Source organism: Pristiophorus japonicus, chromosome 5 (genome assembly GCF_044704955.1).
Source record: "Pristiophorus japonicus isolate sPriJap1 chromosome 5, sPriJap1.hap1, whole genome shotgun sequence".
Classification (NCBI taxonomy): Eukaryota; Metazoa; Chordata; class Chondrichthyes; family Pristiophoridae; genus Pristiophorus; species Pristiophorus japonicus.
Window position 1 is genome coordinate 125,919,034 of NC_091981.1, and position 20,085 is coordinate 125,939,118.

At 43.0% G+C, this 20,085-nt stretch overlaps 1 protein-coding gene across 2 annotated transcripts in view; it reads left to right on the forward strand.

The window, feature by feature from the left end:
* The window catches only part of fam133b (family with sequence similarity 133 member B), a 68,404-nt gene that overhangs the window by 33,032 nt on the left and 15,287 nt on the right, over window positions 1–20,085 (forward strand). For both annotated transcript variants that reach the window (XM_070880917.1, XM_070880918.1), the window contains exons 4-6: window positions 3,803–3,874; window positions 13,938–13,967; window positions 14,107–14,175. In XM_070880917.1, coding sequence (XP_070737018.1) covers window positions 3,803–3,874; window positions 13,938–13,967; window positions 14,107–14,175 — 171 coding nt within the window. The remainder of the gene's footprint in view (window positions 1–3,802; window positions 3,875–13,937; window positions 13,968–14,106; window positions 14,176–20,085) is intronic.

Consider the following 20,085-nt stretch of genomic DNA (forward strand, 5'->3'; position numbering starts at 1 on the left):
CCCTCCTTTTTTAAAAAGTGATGTTACATTAGCAACCCTCCAGTCCATAGGAACTGATCCAGAATCGATAGATTGTTGGAAAATGATCACCAGTGCATCCACTCTTTCTAGGGCCATTTCCTTAAGTACTCTGGGATGCAGACTATCAGGCCCTGGGGATTTATCGACCTTCAATCCCATCAATTTCCCTAACACAATTTCCCGCCTAATAAGGATATCCTTCAGTTCCTCAAACTCACTAGACCCTCGGTCCCCTAGTACTTCCGGAAGATTATTTGTGTCTTCCTTCGTGAAGACAGAACCAAAGTATTTGTTCAACTGGTCTGCCATTTCTTTGTTCCCCATTATAAATTCATCTGAATCTGACTGCAAGGGATCTACGTTTGTCTTCACTAATCTTTTTCTCTTCACACATCTATAGAAGCTTTTGCAGTCAGTTTTTATGTTCCCAGCAAGCTTCCTCTCATACTCTGTTTCCCCTCTCCTAATTAAACCCTTTGTCCTCCTCTGCTGAATTCTAAATTTCTCCCAGTCCTCAGGTTTGCTGCTTTTTCTAGCCAATTTATATGCCTCTTCCTTGGATTTAACACTATCCTTAATTTCCCTTGTTAGCCACGGTTGAGCCACCTTGCTCATTTTATTTTTACTCCAGACAGGGATGTACAATTGTTGAAGTTCATCCATGTGATCTTTAAATGTTTGCCATTGCCTATCCACCGTCAACCCTTTAAGTATCATTTGCCAGTCTATTCTAGCCAATTCACGTCTCATACCATCGAAGTTACCATTGAACAGGGCAAGCAGCTGTGCATCTCCTTAACCATCAGATTAAAGACATGCAGGGTAAGATAAAGAAAAAAATGGAGGCTTATGACAGATTCCGAGAACTCAATACTGCAGAGACTCTAGAAGAGTATAAGAAGTGCAGGGGTGCAATTAAAAAAGTTATCCGGAAAGCCAAGAGAGAGCAGGAAAAATGTTGGCAAGTAAAATCAGGGAAAACCCAAAGATGTTTTATAAATGCATTAAGAGCAAGAGGATAACTAGAGAAAGAGAGGAGCCTATTGGAGAACACAAAGGAAATCTGTGTGTGGAGGCAGAAGATGTGGTATGATTCTTAATGAATACTTTGCATCTGTTTTTGCAAAAGAGAGGGGCGATGCAGACTTTGCAATGAAGGAGGAGTGTGAAATATTAGACGAGATAAACATAGTGAGAGAGGAAGCATTAAAGGGCTTAGCAGCTTTGAAAGTGGATAAATCCTCAGGCCCGGTTGAAATGAATCCCATGCTGTTAAGAGAAGCAAAAGAGGAAATAGCAGAGGCTCTGACCATCATTTTCCAGTCCTCTAGCTACAGGTGTGGTGCCAGAGGACTGGAGGACGACTACTGTTGTACCTTTGTTTAAAAAGGGAAAAAGGGATTTACCGAGTAATTTACAGGCCAATCAGCCTAACCTCAGTGGTGGGAAAATTATTGGAAAAAATCCTGAGGGACAGGATAAATCGTCATTTGGAAAGGCACGGATTAATCAAGGACAGTCAGCATGGATTTGTTATGGGAAGGTTGTGTCTGATGAACTTGATTGAATTTTTCGAGGAGGTAACCAGGAGGGTCGATGAGGACGGTGTGTATGATGTAGTGTATATGGATTTTAGCAAAGCTTTTGATAAGGCCCCACATGGCAGACTGGTCACGAAAGTAAAAGCCCATGGGATCCAGAGCAAAGTGGCAAGTTGGATATAAACTTGATTTAGAGGCAGGAAGCAAAGGGTAATGGTTGATGGGTGTTTTTGTGACTGAAGGCTGTAATCAGTGGGGTTCCGCAGGGCTCAGTGCTGGGTCCCTTGCTTTTTGTGGTATATATCAATGACTTGGGCTTGAATGTTGGGGGTATGATTAAGAAGTTTGCAGATGACACTAAAATAGGCTGTGCGGGTGATACTGAAGAAGAAAGCTGCGGATTGCAGGAAGATATCAATGTACTGGTCAGGTGGGTGGAACAGTGGTAAATGGAATTCAATCCGGATAAGTGTGAGGTAATGCATTTGTGGAGGTTTAACAAGGCAAGGGAATACACATTAAATGGTACGACACTGAAAAGTGTAGAGGAACAAAGGAACCTTGGAGTGCAGGTCCAAAGATCCCTGAAGGTAGCAGGCCAGATAGATAAGGTGGTTAAGAAGGCATATAATCTTAACAGGCATGGAATACAAGAGCAAGGAGATTATGCTTGAACTGTATAAAACACTGGATAGGCTGCAGCTGGAGTACTATGTGCAGTTCTAGTCATCACATTGCAGGAAAGATGTGCTTGCACTGGAAAGGGTGCAGAGGAGATTAACAAGAATGTTGCCTGGACTGGGGAATTTTGTCTATGAGGAAAGATTGGAGATGCTGGGTCTGTTTTCTTTGGAACAGAGGAGGCTGAGGGGCGACCTGATTGAGGTGTATAAAATTATGAGGGGCCTGGATAGAGTTAATAGGAAGGATCCCTTGGCAGAGGGTTCAACATCCAGGGGACATAGATTATAAAGTAATTGGGAGGAGGTTTAAAGGAGATATGAGGGGAAATTCCTTCTCCCAGAGGGTAGTGGTGGTCTGGAGCTCACTGCCTGAAAAGTGGTAGAGGTAGAAACCCTCACCACATTTTAAAAAAATACTTGGATGTGCACTTGAAGTGCCGTAACCTACAGGGCTACGGATCAAGAGCTGGAAAGTGGGATTAGGCTGGATAGCTCTTGGTCAGACGTCACGGATAAGGTGGGCCGAAATGGCCTCCTTCCGTGCTGTAAATTTCGATGATTCTAAGAATCCTTACTGAGGTACACAGAGTCTGAACCAAGAAGTGCAAGTTAGAATAGTTAATTCAATGCCAAATCATGTACAAAAAGTGAAAAAAAGATGGGATTAAGAGATAAAAGAGACAGAGAAAAAAGTTTTTAAATATTTCAATTTTTTTTAAAAGTTGAAATCTCCAACAATAATTAAAATCTGAAGGAATGAGACTTCACACTTGTAAAGTTAATTTTCTGTGCCAGACTGGTTGTTTGGCAGTAATTCCGACTTCTCTCACATTTTAAAAAAAAATTTACTTGTATTGAAATGGACAAGCTCCAACACTTTCTGGCGAGTTTAGTGGGTATCTATAATGTAAATACTACAGCTTCACACCCTTCCATGTGGTTCAGTGTTGAGACTCTCGATAAGATGCTGTTACAATGCAGCTTCTGGAGGAGCAACTTTGGCAACAACTTCCTGATTTCCAAGTTTAACTGTGTATGTGCGGTCGCCATAAGTTGCTGTCCGATTTACTCTAACAAGATTGAGCGCTGACAGCTTCACCATTATTTTATTGCAAAATCCTGACTGTTATTTTGAGGACATTAAGGTTTACAGTTGCTCTGTTAATATTTTGTTATAGTAAAAAGGAGAATTTGTACTTTGTGATATTCATTACAATGCATAGTGCTTCAATAAGGTAAGAATATGGAGCACAGATCTCACTGAACCACTGACACAGATAGAAAGTGTCTGTTGTCAAGAAATGCAATTGTGTCTGAATGATGCATACCACAAAAGTTTCCTGTACTATTTCAATAACGTTCTTTCACAAATATGAAATAAACCCATGAGCAATGATACCAGTGTGATTGACAGGTGAAGTAAATCTTCAGTGTCAGGGATTTACTAACATCATTAGCAATATAGAAGTCCTGAACAATGGTTTGTGCTTCAGTTAGTTAATAGTAATGTGACAATTGTCCTATTTTTGACTCCATGTTTTGCTTTACTACTTTCAGAAATGGAGAAGAGAACTGGAGAAGCACAGGGAGAAGATACTTGGAAGTGAAAGTTCATCCAAAAAGAGAGAGGTAAAATGTATCCATGCTTAAAGCTGTATAAACCCAAGGGCTGGATGGGCATAATGGGTTTGATTTCTGTTTGCATCCAAACCTGAAGGAACTTTCTGCAAGATCCTAATTGATTTGAGCAATCTCTATTAAATTCCTAGTTGACATATGTTCTCATGTCCACTGTCCACTATTAAGAACCGAGAGTCTGAAATGTATGGAAATAAGAGCTAGTGTTCAAAAATGAAATATCTTGTTAGAATGGTAATATAGGCCCCAAGTTTCGTCCCGCGGCGAAAACGGTGCACCTCCGAGCTGGGCGCCTGTTTTTCGCGACTGCGCCTAAAAAAAAAAGTCCGATATCTGTCTGCTTGGTGCGGCGCGCTCTTCACAGCAGGGGGCGGAGCCTAACACTCGCGCCGATTTTCTAAGTAGCAGGGGGTGGGTACAATTTAAATTAGCCTTCGTGGTGCCGGCAACCCTGCGTGTGCGCGTTGGAGCGTGCGCGCACGCGCAGTCTCACACAAACATTGGCACTCAGCCATTTTTAAAAATACTGCAGAAAAAGTGAAGATTTGTTTCTTGGACCCCTGCAAAGGCTTATAATTTAATTTTTTTTGATATTTCTGTGTGTGAGGGAGTGCTTTTAGCAGCACTGCTGAATAAATCACCTGCTGAAATCAGTGAGTTCAGCTTTTCACTGCTAAACTTGCAGAACCGGTGCTGCATTGGTGCATGCAAATTAAGGACTGTGTGTTTGGAGAAATAAGAGTGCCAATTCAACTTTGCAATGGATCAACGTCCACCAAGAACAAAGATGGCAAACCATTGCATAATACGTGGTGTTGACAATGCAGCACCCATTCTGCAAATTTAAATATAAAACTGTCGATGTGGCTGCCTCTCCCTGTCCATTTGGCCTCAGCCCCCCTCACAGCTCGAAGGCTGCTGCTGTATCTTCGGCTGCCGTCGAGCCACTGACGCCGCCCCTAAAGCGTGGCCGAATGGCCTCAAGCACCATAAAGAGCTGCGTGTGTCAGGTGTTGATTCTTCAGCTGCCGGCCAGCCACTGATGCCGCTGATATCTCATGGCCGAATGGCCTCGGGTCCGTCCGGTGCTGCTGCTTCGCGGCCAGCCACGAAGAGAATGAAGGCCTGCCTCAAGCACTGCAACTCGGCTCGAAGCTTGCTGCCGCTGCCGTCGAGACACTGACGCCACACCCCTGCCTGTCTCCAACATGAAAGGCCTGCCTGAAGCACAGCAGCTCGAAGGCTGATGCTATTTCACACAGGTAGGAACATGGTTTATTTAATCTTTTTTTTGCTTATAAATTTTTATTCAGGTTGGATTTATTTGTATAATATTTGTATAAGTATAACTAAGGATTGATTGTAGAATTTAATGACTTCCCTTCCCCCCCCCCCCCACCTCCCCCCCCACCTCGTTCCCTACGCCTAATTTGTAACCTACGCCTGATTTTCTAAAGTGTAGACAAGGTTTTTTCGAGCGTACAAAAATCTTCACTTACTCCATTCTAAGTTAGTTTGGAGTAAGTTTTCACTCACGAAACTTTGAAATCAGGCGTAAGTGGCCGGACACACCCCCTTTTGAAAAAAAAATTCTGTTCCAAAGTGAAACTGTTCTAACTAACTAGAACTGGAACAAACTAAATGATGAGAATTCTGAATTCTAAGATATTCCGTTCTACACCATTTGCTCCTAAAAATCAGGAGCAAATCATGTGGAAACGTGGGGCCATAGTGGGGGCCCCTTCTGAGGCTGAGCTTAGGTGCACTGTTGGCACAGTTTAAAACTTTACTTTGACATTTATCACTTTCTGTACCTAACCTGAAAATATTAGGCTGTTGCTGTGTGCAGTGTAGTTAACTTTTCAATGTCCTAAAGCTGCTGAACACAGTTTGCATTAAAGATTTCCCGCATCTGCAATATTTTTATTTTGGAATGTTTTACTCTCGCCCCCCACCCCCCAAAAAAGTATTTATTTTATTTTTGTTATTTTTCGGTCTATCAGGTACATAATGTATGCAGAAACCCATCAATATGTTTAAGTCGTTGAACCAAGTTACTGAGAAATCTGCATATGTAAACTTTCTGATTGTCAGAGTGTACACACTCTTTGCCTGAAGGGCACACCCCACTTAACCTGTTCCTGAGCTCCTTGGATTCTGTTAAATGGTAGAGGTTGCGGGTTTGGGAGGTGCTATCGAAGAAGCCTTGGCGAGTTGCTGCACAGCATCTTGTACATACTGCAACCACGGTGAGCTGGTGGTGGACGGAGTTAATGTTTAAGGTGGTGCATGGAGTGCCAATCAAGGAAGCTGCTTTGTCCTGGAAGATGTTGAGCTTCTTGAGTGTTGTTGGAGCTGTATTCATCCAGGCAAGTGGAGAGTTTCGATCAAACTCCTGACTTGTGCCTTGTAGGTAATGAAAAGGCTTTGGGGAGTCAAGGAGGTGATTCACTTGCCGCCAAATACCAAGCCTCTGATCTGCTCTTGTAGCCACAGTAATAATGTGGCTGGTCCAGTTAAATTTCTGACCAATGGTGACCCCGAGGATATTGATGATGGCAGATTTGATGATGGTAATACTATTGAATGTCAAAGGGAGGTAGTTAGACTCCCTTGTTGGAGATGGTCATTGTCTGGCACTTGCATGGCATGAATGTTATTTGCTGCTTATCAGCCCAAGCATGGATGTTGTCCCGGTTTTGCTGAATGTGGGCAAGGACTGCTTCATTATCTGCGGAATTGCAAATGGAACTGAACACTGCAATCATCAGCGAACATCCCCACTTCTGACCTTATGATGTAGGAAAGTTCATTGATGAAGCAGAGACATGGGAAATTATATTGGGGAATAAGGAAATGGCAGAGACGTTAAACAAATACTTTGTATTTTTCTTCACGTAAGACACAAAAAACATTCCGGAAATAGTGGTGAACAAAGTGTCTAGTGAGAATGAGGAATTCAAAGAAATTAGTATTGGTAAAGAAGTAGTACTGGAGAAATTAATGGGATTAAAATCAAATAAATCCCTTGGACCCGATGGCCGACATCCTTTTAAAAGAAGTGGCTACTGAGATAGTGGGTACATTGGTTTTTATCTTCCAGAATTCTTTAGATTCTACAACAGACCCCATGGATTGGACGGTAGCGAATGTAACCCTGCTATGCAAGAAAGGAGGAAGAGAGAAAACTGGAACTGTTAAGTCAGTTAGCCTGACATCTGTAGTCGGGAAGATGCTAGAATGTATTATTAGAGATGTGATGACGGCATTTAGAAAATCATAATATAATTGGGCAGAGTCAACACGGATTTATGAAAGGGAAATCGTGTTTGATAAGTCTGAGTTTTTTTGAAGTAACTAGCAAAATAGATAAGGGGGAACCAGTCGATCTGGTGTATTTTGGATTTTCAAGAAGCATTTGATAAGATTCCACACAAGATTATGGCTAGTGGATTGGGGGTAATATAGCATGGATTGAAGATTGGTTAACGGACAGAAAACAGAGTCAGGATAAACATGTCATTTTCGAGTTGGCAGGCTGTAACTAGTGGGGTAACGTAAGGATCAGTGCTTGGGCCTCAGCTATTTACAATCTATATCAATGATTTGATGAGGAGACCGAGTGTAATGTGTCCATGTTTGCTGACGATACAAAGCTAGGTGGGAAAGTAAGCTGTGAGGAGGATGCAACGAGGCTGCAAAGGGATATAGACTAGTTAAGAAAGTGGGTAAGAAGATGGCAGGTTGACTATAATGTGGGGAAATGTGAAGTTATCTGCTTGGGTAGGAAAAGTAGAAAAGCAGAATAATTTTTAAAAGGTGAGAGATTGGGAAATGTTGGACCTGGGTGTTCTTGTTCATGAATCACAAAGTTAACATGCAGGTACAGTAAGCAATTTGTAAAGGAAATTTGTATGTGAGCCTTTATTGCAAAAGGATTGAAGTACAAAAGTAAGGAAGCCTTACTGAAATTATATAGGGCCTTGGCGAGCCAACACATGGGGTACTATGTACAGTTTTGGTCTCCTTACCTAAGAATATACTTGCCTTAGAGGGAGTGAAACCAAGGTTCACGAGACTGATTCCTGGAATGAGAGGATTGTCCTATGAGGAGAGATTGAGTAGACTAGGCCTATATTTCCTCAAGTTTAGAAGAATGAGAGGTGGTCTCATTCAACTGTATACACCCCTTACAGGGCTTGACCGTGTAGCTACTGGGAGGATGTTTCCCCTAGCTTGGGGAGTTTAGAACCAGGGGTCACAGTCTTTAGAGTAAGGGGTTGACCATTTAGGACTGGGATGAGGAGGAATTTCTTCACTCAAAGTTGTGAATCTTTGGAATTCTCAGTTTTGGGCGATAGCCCAGCGATCTCAAATGGAAAGTCTAGCCCTCAGTATATTCATGACCAAGATCAGTAGATTTTTGGATACTAAGGGAGCCAAGGCATATGGGGATAGTGTGGGAAGGTGAGGTTGCGGTAGAAGATTAACCATGATCTTACTGAATGGAGTAGTGGGCTTCAATGGCCTACTCCAACTATTTATTATGTTCTTATGTAAGCAACTGAAGATGGTTGGGTTTAGGACAATGTCCTGAGGAACTTCTGCAGAAATATCCTGTGGTGAAACAGAGAAACCTGGAAAACAGGTGCAGGAGCAGGCCATTCGGCCCTTCGAGCCTGCACCACCATTCAATATGATCATGGCTGATCATTTAACCTCAGTACCCCACCTCAGCCTTCTCTCCATTACCCCCTGATCCCTTTAGCCGTAAGAGCCACATCTAACTACCTTTTGAATATGTCCAATGAACTGGACTCAACAACTTTCTGTGGCAGAGAATTCCACAGGTTCACAACTCTCTAGGTGAACAAGTTTCTCCTCATCTCGACCCTATATGGCTTGGCCCTATCCCTTATCCTTAGACTGTGTCCCCTGGTCCTGGACTTCCCCAACATTGGGAACATTCTTCCTGCTTCTAACCTGTCCAGTCCTGTCAGAATTTTATATGTTTCTATGAGATCCCCTCTCATTCTTCTAAATTCCAGTGAGTATAAGCCTAGTCAATCCAGTCTTTTCTCAGATGTCAGTCCTGCCATCCCGGGAATCAGTCTGGTGAACCTTTGCTGCACTCCCTCAATAGCAAGCACGTCCTTCCTCAGATTAGGAGACCAAAACTGCACACAATACTCGAGGTGTGGTCTGCAGCAAGGCCTCCCTGCTCCGAGACTCAAATCCCCTCACTATGAAGGCCAGCATGCCATTTGCTTTCTTTACTGCCTGCTGTACCTGCATGCCTACCTTCAATGACTGATGTACCATGACACCCAGGTCTCGTTGCACCTCCCCTTTGTCTAATCTGTCACCATTCAGATAATAATCTGCCTTCCTGTTTTTGCCACCAAAGTGGATAACCTCACATTTATCCACATTATTACTGCATCTGCCATGCATTTGCCCATTCACCTAACCTGTCCAAGTCCCCCTGCAGTCTTTTGGCATCCTCCTCGCAGCTCACACTGCCACCCAGCTTAATGTCATCTGCAAACTTGGAGATATTACATTCAAATCCTTCGTCTAAATCATTAATGTATATTATAAATAGCTGCGGTCCCAGTACTGAACCCTGCGGTATCCCACTAGTCACTGCCTGCCATTCTGGAAAGGACCCATTTATTCCCACTCTGCTTCCTGTCTGCCAACCATTTCTCTATTCATATCAATACATTACCCCCAATACCATGTGCCTCAATTTTGCACACTAATCTCTTGTGTGGGACGTTGTCAAAAGCCTTTTGAAAGCCCAAATACACCACATCTACTGGTTCTCCCTTATCCACTCTACTAGTTACATCCTCAAAAAATTCTAGAAGATTTGTCAAGCATGATTTCCTTTTCATAAATCCATGCTGACTTGGACCGATCCTGTCATTACTTTCCAAATGCGCTGCCATTACATCTTTAATAATTGACTCCAGTATTTTACCCACTACCGATGTCAGGCTAACCGGTCTATAATTCCCTGTTTTCTCTCTTCCCTCCTTTTTTTAAAAGTGGGGTTACATTAGCTACCCTCCAATCAATAGGAACTGATCCAGAGTCCATGAAATGTTGGAAAATGACCACCAATGCATCCACTATTTCTAGGGCCACTTCCTTAAGTACTCTTGGATGCAGACTTTCAGGCCCTGGGGATTTATTGGCCTTCAATCCCTTCAATTTCCCTAACACCATTTCCTGACTAATAAGGATTTCCCTCAGTTCCCCCTTCTCGCTAGTCCCTTGGTCCCCTAGTATTTTTGGGAGGTTATTCGTGTCTTCCTTAGTGGAGACAGAACCAAAGTATTTGTTCAATTGGTCTGCCATTTCCTTGTTCCCCGTCATGAATTCACCTGATTCTGACTGCAAGGGACCTATATTAGTCTTCACTAATCTTTTTCCCTTCACGTATCTAGAAGCTTTTGTAGTCAGTTTTTATGTTCCCTGCAAGCTTACTCTCATACTCCTATTTTCCCCCTCCTAATTAAACCCTTTGTCCTCCTCTGCTAAATTCTAAATTTCTCCCAGTCCTCAGGTTTGCTACTTTTTCTGGCCAATTTATATGCCTCTTCCTTGGATTTAACACTTTCCCTAATTTCCCTTGTTAGCCACGGTTGAGCCACCTTCCCTTTTTTATTTTTACGCCAGATAGGGATGTACAATTGTTGTAGTTCATCCATGTGACCTTTAAATGTCTGCCATTGCCATATCCACCGTCAACCCTTTAAGTATCAATCGCCAGTCTATCCTGGCCAATTCACGTCTGATACTGTCGAAGTTTCCTTTCTTTAAGTTCAGGACCCTAGTTTCTGAATTACCTGTGTCGCTCTCCATCTTAATGAAGAATTCTGCCATATTATGGTCACTCTTCCCCAAGGGGTCTCGCACGACCAGATTGCTATTTAATCCTCTCTCGTTGCACAAGACCCAGTCTAGGATGGCCTGCTCTCTAGTTGGTTCCTTGACATATTGGTCTAGAAAACCATCCCTTATACACTCCGAGTTTCTCCTCCACAGTATTACTACCAGTTTGGTTAGCCCAATCAATATGTAGATTAAAGTCACCCATGATAACTGCTGTACCTTTATTGCACGCATCCCTAATTTCCTGTTTGATGCCATCCCCAACCTCACTACTACTGTTTGGTGGTCTGTACACAACTCCCACTAAAGTTTTCTGCCCTTTGGTGTTTCACAGCTCTATCCATATAGATTCCACATCATCCACGCTAATGTCCTTCCTTACTATTGCGTTAATCTCCTCTTTAACCAGCAACGCTACCCCACCTCCTTTTCCTTTCTGTCTATCCCCCTGAATATTGAATACCCCTGGATGTTGAGTTCCCAGCCTTGGTTACCCTGGAGCCATGGCCCTGTAATCCCAATTACATTATATCCATTAACAGCTGTCTGCGCAGTTAATTCATCCACCTTATTACGAATGCTCCTCGCATTGAGACACAGAGCCTTCGGGCTTGTTTTTTAAAATTATGTTGTAATGTGGCCCTTTTTGATTTTTGCCCTTGATTTCTCTGCTCTCCACTCTTGTTTTTCTCCTTCCTACCTTTTGCTTCTCCCCCATTTTACTTCCCTCTGCCTCCCTGCATTGATTCCCATCCCCCTGCCATTTTAGTTTAAACCCTCACCAACAGCACTAGCAAACACTCCGCCTAGGACATCGGTTCCGGTCCTGCCCAGGTGCAGACTGTCCAGTTTATATTGGTCCCACCTCCCCCAGAACCAGTTCCAATGTCCCAGGAATTTGAATCCCTCCCCCTTGCACCATTCCTCAAGCCACGTATTCATCTGAGCTACCCTGTGATTTCTGCTCTAACTAGCGCGTTGCACTGATAGCAATCCTGAGATTATAGCCCATAGGGCATGCGTCGATACTGATACAGACCATCGTTCATTGTGAATGCCGTGAGCGGTTTGCTGTCCTCTGCAAAGGGTATTTGCATGTAATTGCGGTGCATGTTGAGTTTCGTGAAAACTATTGAGCCATGGAATTCTGAAGACAGTTCGTTGATGGTAAGAAGAGGGTACTTGTCGGGGATGATGGCCTTGTTGACCTCTTTCAGGTCAATGCATAGGCGGATCTCCCTATTTTTATGCCAAGCAATGACTAAGTTCGAGATTCAGGGTGAGGAGTCGATGCTTCCAATGATTCCCTGAGATTCGAGTCGCGTTAATTCTGCAGATACTTGATTGCGAACCGCGAATGGGAGCCAGCGAAGTCGCTGCGTAACGGAAGAGTCAATGCGGGGACGATGGCAGAATTTTGTTGTCACTCCAAACTCTGAAGATTGAGGGATACAGCTTGTCAAAGTCCACCGTGTACACAGGTGTGCCGGTTGGGTTGTAAATTTTGAACCCAAGCCTATCAAAAAGGTCAACAGCCATGAGGCTTCGTCCCTTCGTGACATGAAAGGAAAACTTCTCCAATGTTATGTCCTTGTAGTATATCCAGGCACATATGACCCCAAGTCCCTCAATTTTGGAGTCGGGAATACGCATATAGAGTGGAAGTTGCGGGCTGCAGTTGACAGTGCATGAAGTGGGTTTTGTACACCGCCTCACTCAATATGGAGACTTTGGCTCCAAGGTCACTGAGGCGACAGATGGGCGTGCCGTCAATGTTTACATCACAGTCCTTGAATTTGCCCGAACCGATGTGCGAAATGTCACCAACAGTATAAACCATACAGGGTTCATTAATATCGGGGTAGTCCACATGTCGCATATGCTGTGATGAGCAACAGACACTAGCAAAATGGTTCATTTTACCACATGCAGAGCATTTCTTCCCACGTGCAAGGCAGTTAGGACTCTTTGCTGAGTGTGATTTGTCCCCACAGTTAAAGCAGTGGAAGAAGCCAGCGATCCGTAGTGGGTGGCTTATTACTAGCCCTGGGTCTCTGCTGTGATATCCACTTTGGACGAATGCCTTGCACATGGGCTGTAGCTGCAGTCTGCTACATAGGGGGAGCAGGGAATCTGATCGTTTTTGAGTCAGAAAGCACTGATTTGATTTGGATGGTCAAATTAGTTGTTTTGTCTGATGTCAATGTATCATCCTCCATTAGCAAGCATTCATGAATGCAGGCGATCGTAGTTTTCTCAATAATTTGATCCCTGATCATTTCCTCTGTGAGTGCTCCAAAGTTAAATGTAGCGGCCAGTTCAGTTAATTAAATTATGTACTGTTTGATTGGTTCACCATTCCCTTGCCCTCTTTTTACAAAATTGGTATCTTTCCATCACGATACTTTTCTTTGGCCCGAAATAGTTCTCTAGGACTCCGTGTCTTCGATTTGGCCTTCGGTGCCGAGGCAGTGGATAAGTATTGGACAGCGGCGAGCTGGTGTTACGTTGTCACCGTCTAACCCACTTGCCGTGATGTAGGTAGAAAAACTTTTTATCCATCTCGGCCACGGAATTGGAGGATCCCCGGGTGTGGAGAGGAAAGGTGGGGTTAGGGGGCTTAATTTGAATCATCCTCGTCGCCAAATTATGTTGTGTACACATAAATAACTGACAAACTGAGCCAGAAAAAATGTAACTTAACTGTGCTTTTATATAACCCAAAATGGAGTCCCCAAACCGGCATGAACCAGCATGCGTACAACTGTGAATAGTTCCCGCAGGGTTCTAATGCCCATCCTGTGAGGTGCAACAAATAAATAGAGTATGAACACAACAGAATGCCAATGGTATGCCATCCTTAGGTTGCAAAACTGCTTCCAATTCTTGCAGCTGCTGTAAAATTGTGAAGTTTTGCTAAGCTTATATTTAATTTGTAGAAGTTCAAATATTTTTTCTGTTTGAACTTAAAAATGCTATTTTTTTCACATTCGGTATTTCCTTAATGGCAGTTTTTAAAATACACTCCACCTGAAAAAGTAAATAGTAAAAACCTTAATATCAACTGCATAAGGTGTGTTCTGCTTTCAAGAATTATTTCATTGTGCATGCCTTGTGCATTCAGTAATTCTTTGCTGCTCTTCCTACCTAGAAAAAACGAAAGGAAAAGAAGAAAAGTAGGGTGAGCAAATTTTCAAAGAAACAGTTTTTTCAAATTCTTCATTTGCTTTTGCCTATTCCTGTTTGCTTTTTACTGTTTCTAATTTATATCAAATGAATGATAAATCTCACAAGCTGTACTTTTATTGTGTTTGGTCAAGCTGTCTTCATCTTCCTCATCATCATCAAGCTCTGATTCTTCCAGCAGCTCTTCAGACACTGACAATAAGGTGAGTATGTCAGAACCACTTTGAATCTACCACAAAATGTTCATTAAATTGAAGCCCTAAGGAAGAATGAAATGTGAGTACTTTTTATTCAAAACACTCCAATATTTTATTTTAAGAAAAGGATTTAATGAAAATCTGATTTTATTAAACTGTCAGTTTTCTTACTGGCACGTACCAGGGCAGTTTCGATGAGGGCTGTAATAGGAATTGCACTTGTGCATTCTGGAGCAATAACACCGGAAATAGGGTCCCTGATCATACCAACCTGACATTGCTTAAGAGCGGTGGGACTATATTGGCTGTGGTGTGGTTTTCATGGATCCTATGACTCCCATGCTGATCTGAATATACGGAGCTTCTGCTGTTTACTCTGGAGCCACTATCTGAAACATGGTGATGCTCACTGCTTTTAGATGTCACTGCAGAGGCCTTGTGCAGAGGCCATGTGGCAGAACCGATCTTAAGTGAGAGAGCTGATTCTTGTTTAAAGGACATCAAACTCAATTTTCATAGCATTTTTTTTTTTAAATGATATAAAATGGAATATTTTAAATAAAAGTACCTCATCCTCGACTGCCTTTGCTCTTTAAACCTCCAAGGACTACAATGTCATTTATGCACTTCATTAACAACTCTTCTGGGATTAAGATTTTATAATAAAATCTTAGTCTTTGGAGGATTGAACGTTAAATTAATTTGCTAGGAATATTAAGAAATTTGAACTTTATTCCCATTGTATTGTTTCCAGGAATAATTACCTTTTATGATTTTGTTCTGTGACATTGCAGCGACACCAACCTTTCTCATTCAAACTTTAGATGTTTTCTGTGCAACAAAATTTACTTTTACGGAATGAACTCACCATAGGAAATTATTTTCAATTTTTATTTAGAGTGGAAACCAGCATATCTTGAACTCTAAATTTATTTAATAGTGCATTCATAATTTGCTTGAAGCATTTTGGCTTTGCACCAATTATGCAATTATATTGTAACTGCAGCCTGAATCCAGATTCAGGTTCGGATATCTGAGACTGGAGCAAAGCGGAATGAAACTCCCTGGAAAAATTAATCTTACTCTTGTTTTGCTTCAGAGTCAGTTTGGATCTTGACATTACTTTGCAATGACGCTAAACTTGTAAAAGTTGCACAATGCCCGGGGCTCCGCGTTGTCATTAATTGGTGAACTGCAGCTTTGCAATTGTAATTCCATCTATAGTGAGTTCTCGTGCTCTGTTCCGTGTAGAAGTGGCATGCTTTTTAGAAACATAGAAATTAGATGCAGGAGCAGGCCATTCGGCCCTTCGAGCCTGCACCGCCATTCAATAAGATCATGGCTGATCATTCAACCTCAGTATCCCTTTCCTGCTTTCTCTCCATATCCCTTGATCCCTTTGGCCATAAGGGCCATATCTGACTCCCTTTTGAATATATCTAACAAACAGGCCTCAACAACTTTCTGCGGTAGAGAATTCCACAGGTTAACCACTCTCTGATTGAAGAGGTTTCTCCTCATCTCGGTCCTAAATGGCTTACCCCTTATTCTTAGACTGTGACCCCTGGTTCTGGAGCTCCCCAGCAACAGGAACATTCTTCTTGCCTCTAACCTGTCCAATCCCGTCAGAATTTTATATGTTTCTGAGATCCCCTCTCATTCTTCTAAACTCCAGTGGATACAAACCCAGTTGATCCAGTCTCTCCTCATATGTCAGTCCTGCCATCCCAGGAATCAATCTGGTGAACCTTCGCTGTACTCCCTCAATAGCAAGAACGTCCTTCCTCAGATTAGAGGACCAAAACTGAACACAATATTCCAGGTGAGGCCTCACCAAGGCCCTGTACAACTGCAGTAAGACCTCTCTGCTCCTATACTCAAATCCTCTAGCTATGAAGCCATTTGCTCCCTTCGCCGCCTGCTGTACCTGCATGCCAAACTTCAATGATTGATGTACCATGACACCCAGGTCTCGTTGTACCTCCACTTTTCCTAATCGGTCACCATTCAGATAATCTGTCTTCCTGTTTTTGCCACCAAAGTGGATAACCTCACATTTATCCTCATTACACTGCATCTGCCATGCATTTGCCCACTCAGCTAACCTGTCCAAGTCACCCTGCAGTCTCTTAGCATCCTCCTCACAGCTCATAATGCCACCCAGTTTAGTGTCATCTGCAAACTTGGAGATATTACATTCAATTCCTTCATCTAAATCATTGATGTATATTGTAAATAGCTGGGGACCCTGCACTTAACCCTGCGGCACCCCATTGGTCACTGCCTGCCATTCTGAAAAGGACCCATTTATTCCGACTCTCTACTTCCTGTCTGCCAACCAGTTCTCTATCCAGTCAATACATTACCCCCAATACCATGTGCTTTAATTTTGTACACTAATCTCGTGTGTGGGACCTTGTCAAAAGCCTTCTGAAAGTTCAAATACACCACATCCACTGGTTCTCCCTGGTCCACTCTACTAGTTACATCCCCCCCCAAAAAATTCCAGAAGATTTGTCAAGCATGATTTCCCTTTCTTAAATCCATGCTGACTTGGACCGATCCTGTCACCGCTATCCAAATGTGCTGCTATTTCATCTTTAATAATTGATTCCAACATTTTCCCCACTACCAATGTCAGGCTAACCGGTCTATAATTCCCCGTTTTCTCTCTCCCTCCTTCTTTTAAAAAGTGGTGTTACATTAGCTACCCTCAAGTCCATAGGAACTGATCCAGAGTCGATATTGTTGGAAAATGATCACCAATGCATCCACTATTTCTAGGGCCACTTCCTTAAGTACTCTGGGATGCAGCCTATCAGGCCCTGGGGATTTATCGACCTTCAATCCCATCAATTTCCCTAACACAATTTCCTGACTAATAAGGATTTCCTTCAGTTCCTTCTTTTCGCTAGACCCTCGAACCCCTCGTATTTCCGGAAGGTTAGTTGTGTTTTCCTTAGTGAAGACAGATCCAAAGTATTTGTTCAATTGGTCTGCCATTTCTTTGTTCCCCATTATAAATTCACCTGATTCTGTCTGCAAGGGACCTACATTTGTCTTCACTAATCTTTTTCTCTTCACATATCTGTGGAAGCTTTTGCAGTCAGTTTTTATGTTCCCTGCAAGCTTCCTCTCATACTTTATTTTCCCCCTCCTAATTAGACCCTTTGTCCTCCTCTGCTGAATTCTAAATTTCCCCCAGTCCTCAGGTTTGCTCACCAATTTATATGCCTCTTCCTTGGATTTAACACTGTCCCTAATTTCCCTCGTTAGCCACGGTTGAGCCACCTTCCCCTTTTTATTTTTACTCCAGACAGGGATGTACAATTGTTGAAGTTTACCCATGTAATCAATAAATGTCTGCCATTGCCTATCCACTGTCAACCCTTTAAGTATCATCTGCCAGTCTATCCTAGCAAATTCACGTCTCATACCATCGAAGTTACCTTTCATTAAGTTCAGGACCCTAGTATCTGAATTAACACTGTCACTCTCTATCTTAATAAAGAATTCTATCTTATTATGGTCACTCTTCCCCAGGGGGCCTCGCGCAACAAGATTGCTAATTAGTCCTCTCTCATTACACAACACCCAGTCTAGGATGGCCAGCTCTCTAGTTGGTTCCTCGACATATTGGTCCAGAAAGCCATCCCTAGTACACTTCAGGAAATCCTCCTCCACTGCATTGCTACCAACTTGGTTAACCCAATCTACATGTAGATTAAAGTCGCCCATGATTACTGCTGTACCTTTATTGCACACATCCCTAATTTCTTGTTTGATGCCATCCCCAACCTCACTGCTATTGTTTGGTGGTCTGTATACAACTCTCACTAGCGTTTTCTGCCCTTTGGTATTCCGCAGCTCTACCCATCCAGATTATATCATACTCATTAATAGCTGCCTGCGCAGTTAATTCATCCATCTTATTTCGAATACTCCTCGCATTGAGGCACAGAGCCTTCAGGCTTGTCTTTTTAACACTCTTTATCCCTTTAGAATTTTGCTGTACTGTGACCCTTTTTGATTTTTGCCTTGGGTTTCTCTGCCCTCCATTTTTACTATTCTCTATTCTATCTTTTGCTTCCTCCCCCATTTTATTTCCCTCTGTCTCCCTGCATAGGTTCCCATCCCCCTGCCATATTAGTTTAACCCCTCCCCAACAGCACTCGCAAACACTCCCCCTAGGACATTGGTTCCGGTCCTGCCCAGGTGCAGACTGTCCGGTTTGTACTGGTCCCACCTCCCCCAAAACCGGTTCCAATGTCCCAGGAATTTGAATCCCTCCCTCGTGCACCACTTCTCAAGCCACATTCATCTGAGCTATCCTGCGCTTCCTAATCTGACTAGCACGTGGCACTGGTAACAATCCTGAGATTACTACCTTTTGAGGTCCTATTTTTTAATTTAACTCCTAGCTCCCTAAATTCAGCTTGTAGGACCTCATCCCGCTTTTTACCTACATCGTTGGTACCTATATGCACCATGACAACTGGCTGTTCACCCTCTCCCTTCAGAATGCCCTGCAGCCGCTCCGAGACATCATTGACCCTTGCACCAGGGAGGCAACCTACCATCCTGGAATCTCGGTTGTGACCGCAGAAACGCCCATCTATCCCCCTTACTATAGAATCCCCTATCACTATAGCTCTTCCACTCTTTTTCCTGCCCGCCTGTGCAGCAGAGCCACCCACGATGCCATGAACTTGGCTGCTGCTGCCTTCCCCTGGTGAGCCATCTCCCCCAACAATATCCAAAGCGGTATATCTGTTTTGGAGGGAGATGACCGCAGTGGGCTCTGCACTACCTTCCTACTCCTGCTCTGCCTGATGGTCACCATCCCCTATCTGCCTTTGTACCCTTTACCTGCGGTGTGACCAACTCACTGAACGTGCTATCCACGACATCCTCAGCATCGCGCATGCTCCAGAGTGAGTCCATCCGCAACTCCAGTGCCGTCATGCGGTCTAACAGGAGCTGCAGCTGGATACACCTCCTGCACACATAGTCGTCGGGGACACTGGAAGCGTCCCTGATTTCCCACATGGCACAGGAGGAGCATGACACTGGTCCGGGCTCTCCTGCCATGACTTAACCCTTAAAGTAACCTAATTTGGCAAGATAAGGAAAAAAGAAAAATTACTCACCATTCAACCAGCCAATCACTTACCCTCTTGCTGTGACGTCACACTTCGTTTTCTTTTCCTCCCAGGTCGGGGAGTCAGCACTGGTGGGGAAAACAAGTCAAAGCAACACCACCTGCTCCCACTTGCCCGAACTCTCCCACTTACCAAACTCTTACCTTTGCACTCTGACCTGCCGCTGCACTCCTTTTGTACAAGGAGGGAGAAAATGGTCATGAGATGTTCATGTGCATTTCTTAGTGACTTGAATGGGATTGGCAGAGCTCGAGGAACAAGCAATGTGCCTTCCCACTTGGTTAGCATATGTTATTAGGGGAAGAAAGTGTAGATTTCACTTTGGCAGTGCTTATTTTTCCTCCCATCTTTAAAAACATATCCATTTTCTACTGAAATACATTACTTTCATCAATTAAAAATACAAAAATAAAAACTCAGACATGGAGAGAAACAATCACAGAATAACTGGGAAAGAATTGAAAGCTTGATTTGAGAGATTATGGTGTGATAAGCAATGAGAGCTAAGTTCTAGCAATTTCTAAACATTTCACTCTGAGCCTTGAACTTGCTCCCTGATATTTTATATGGTGAATATCTGCTTGTGTTTTTTTTTTTAATTAACATTTTTGTTGCAAGAAACTCACCATTGCATCTGACAGTTAAGAGGGCATTGAGCACCTTTGATTCCATAAATGTTCTGGGGAAGAATTTGGAGTCAATTATACAGATTATATATTTTTTTAAATAGAATAGATCATGATCAGGAATTTCT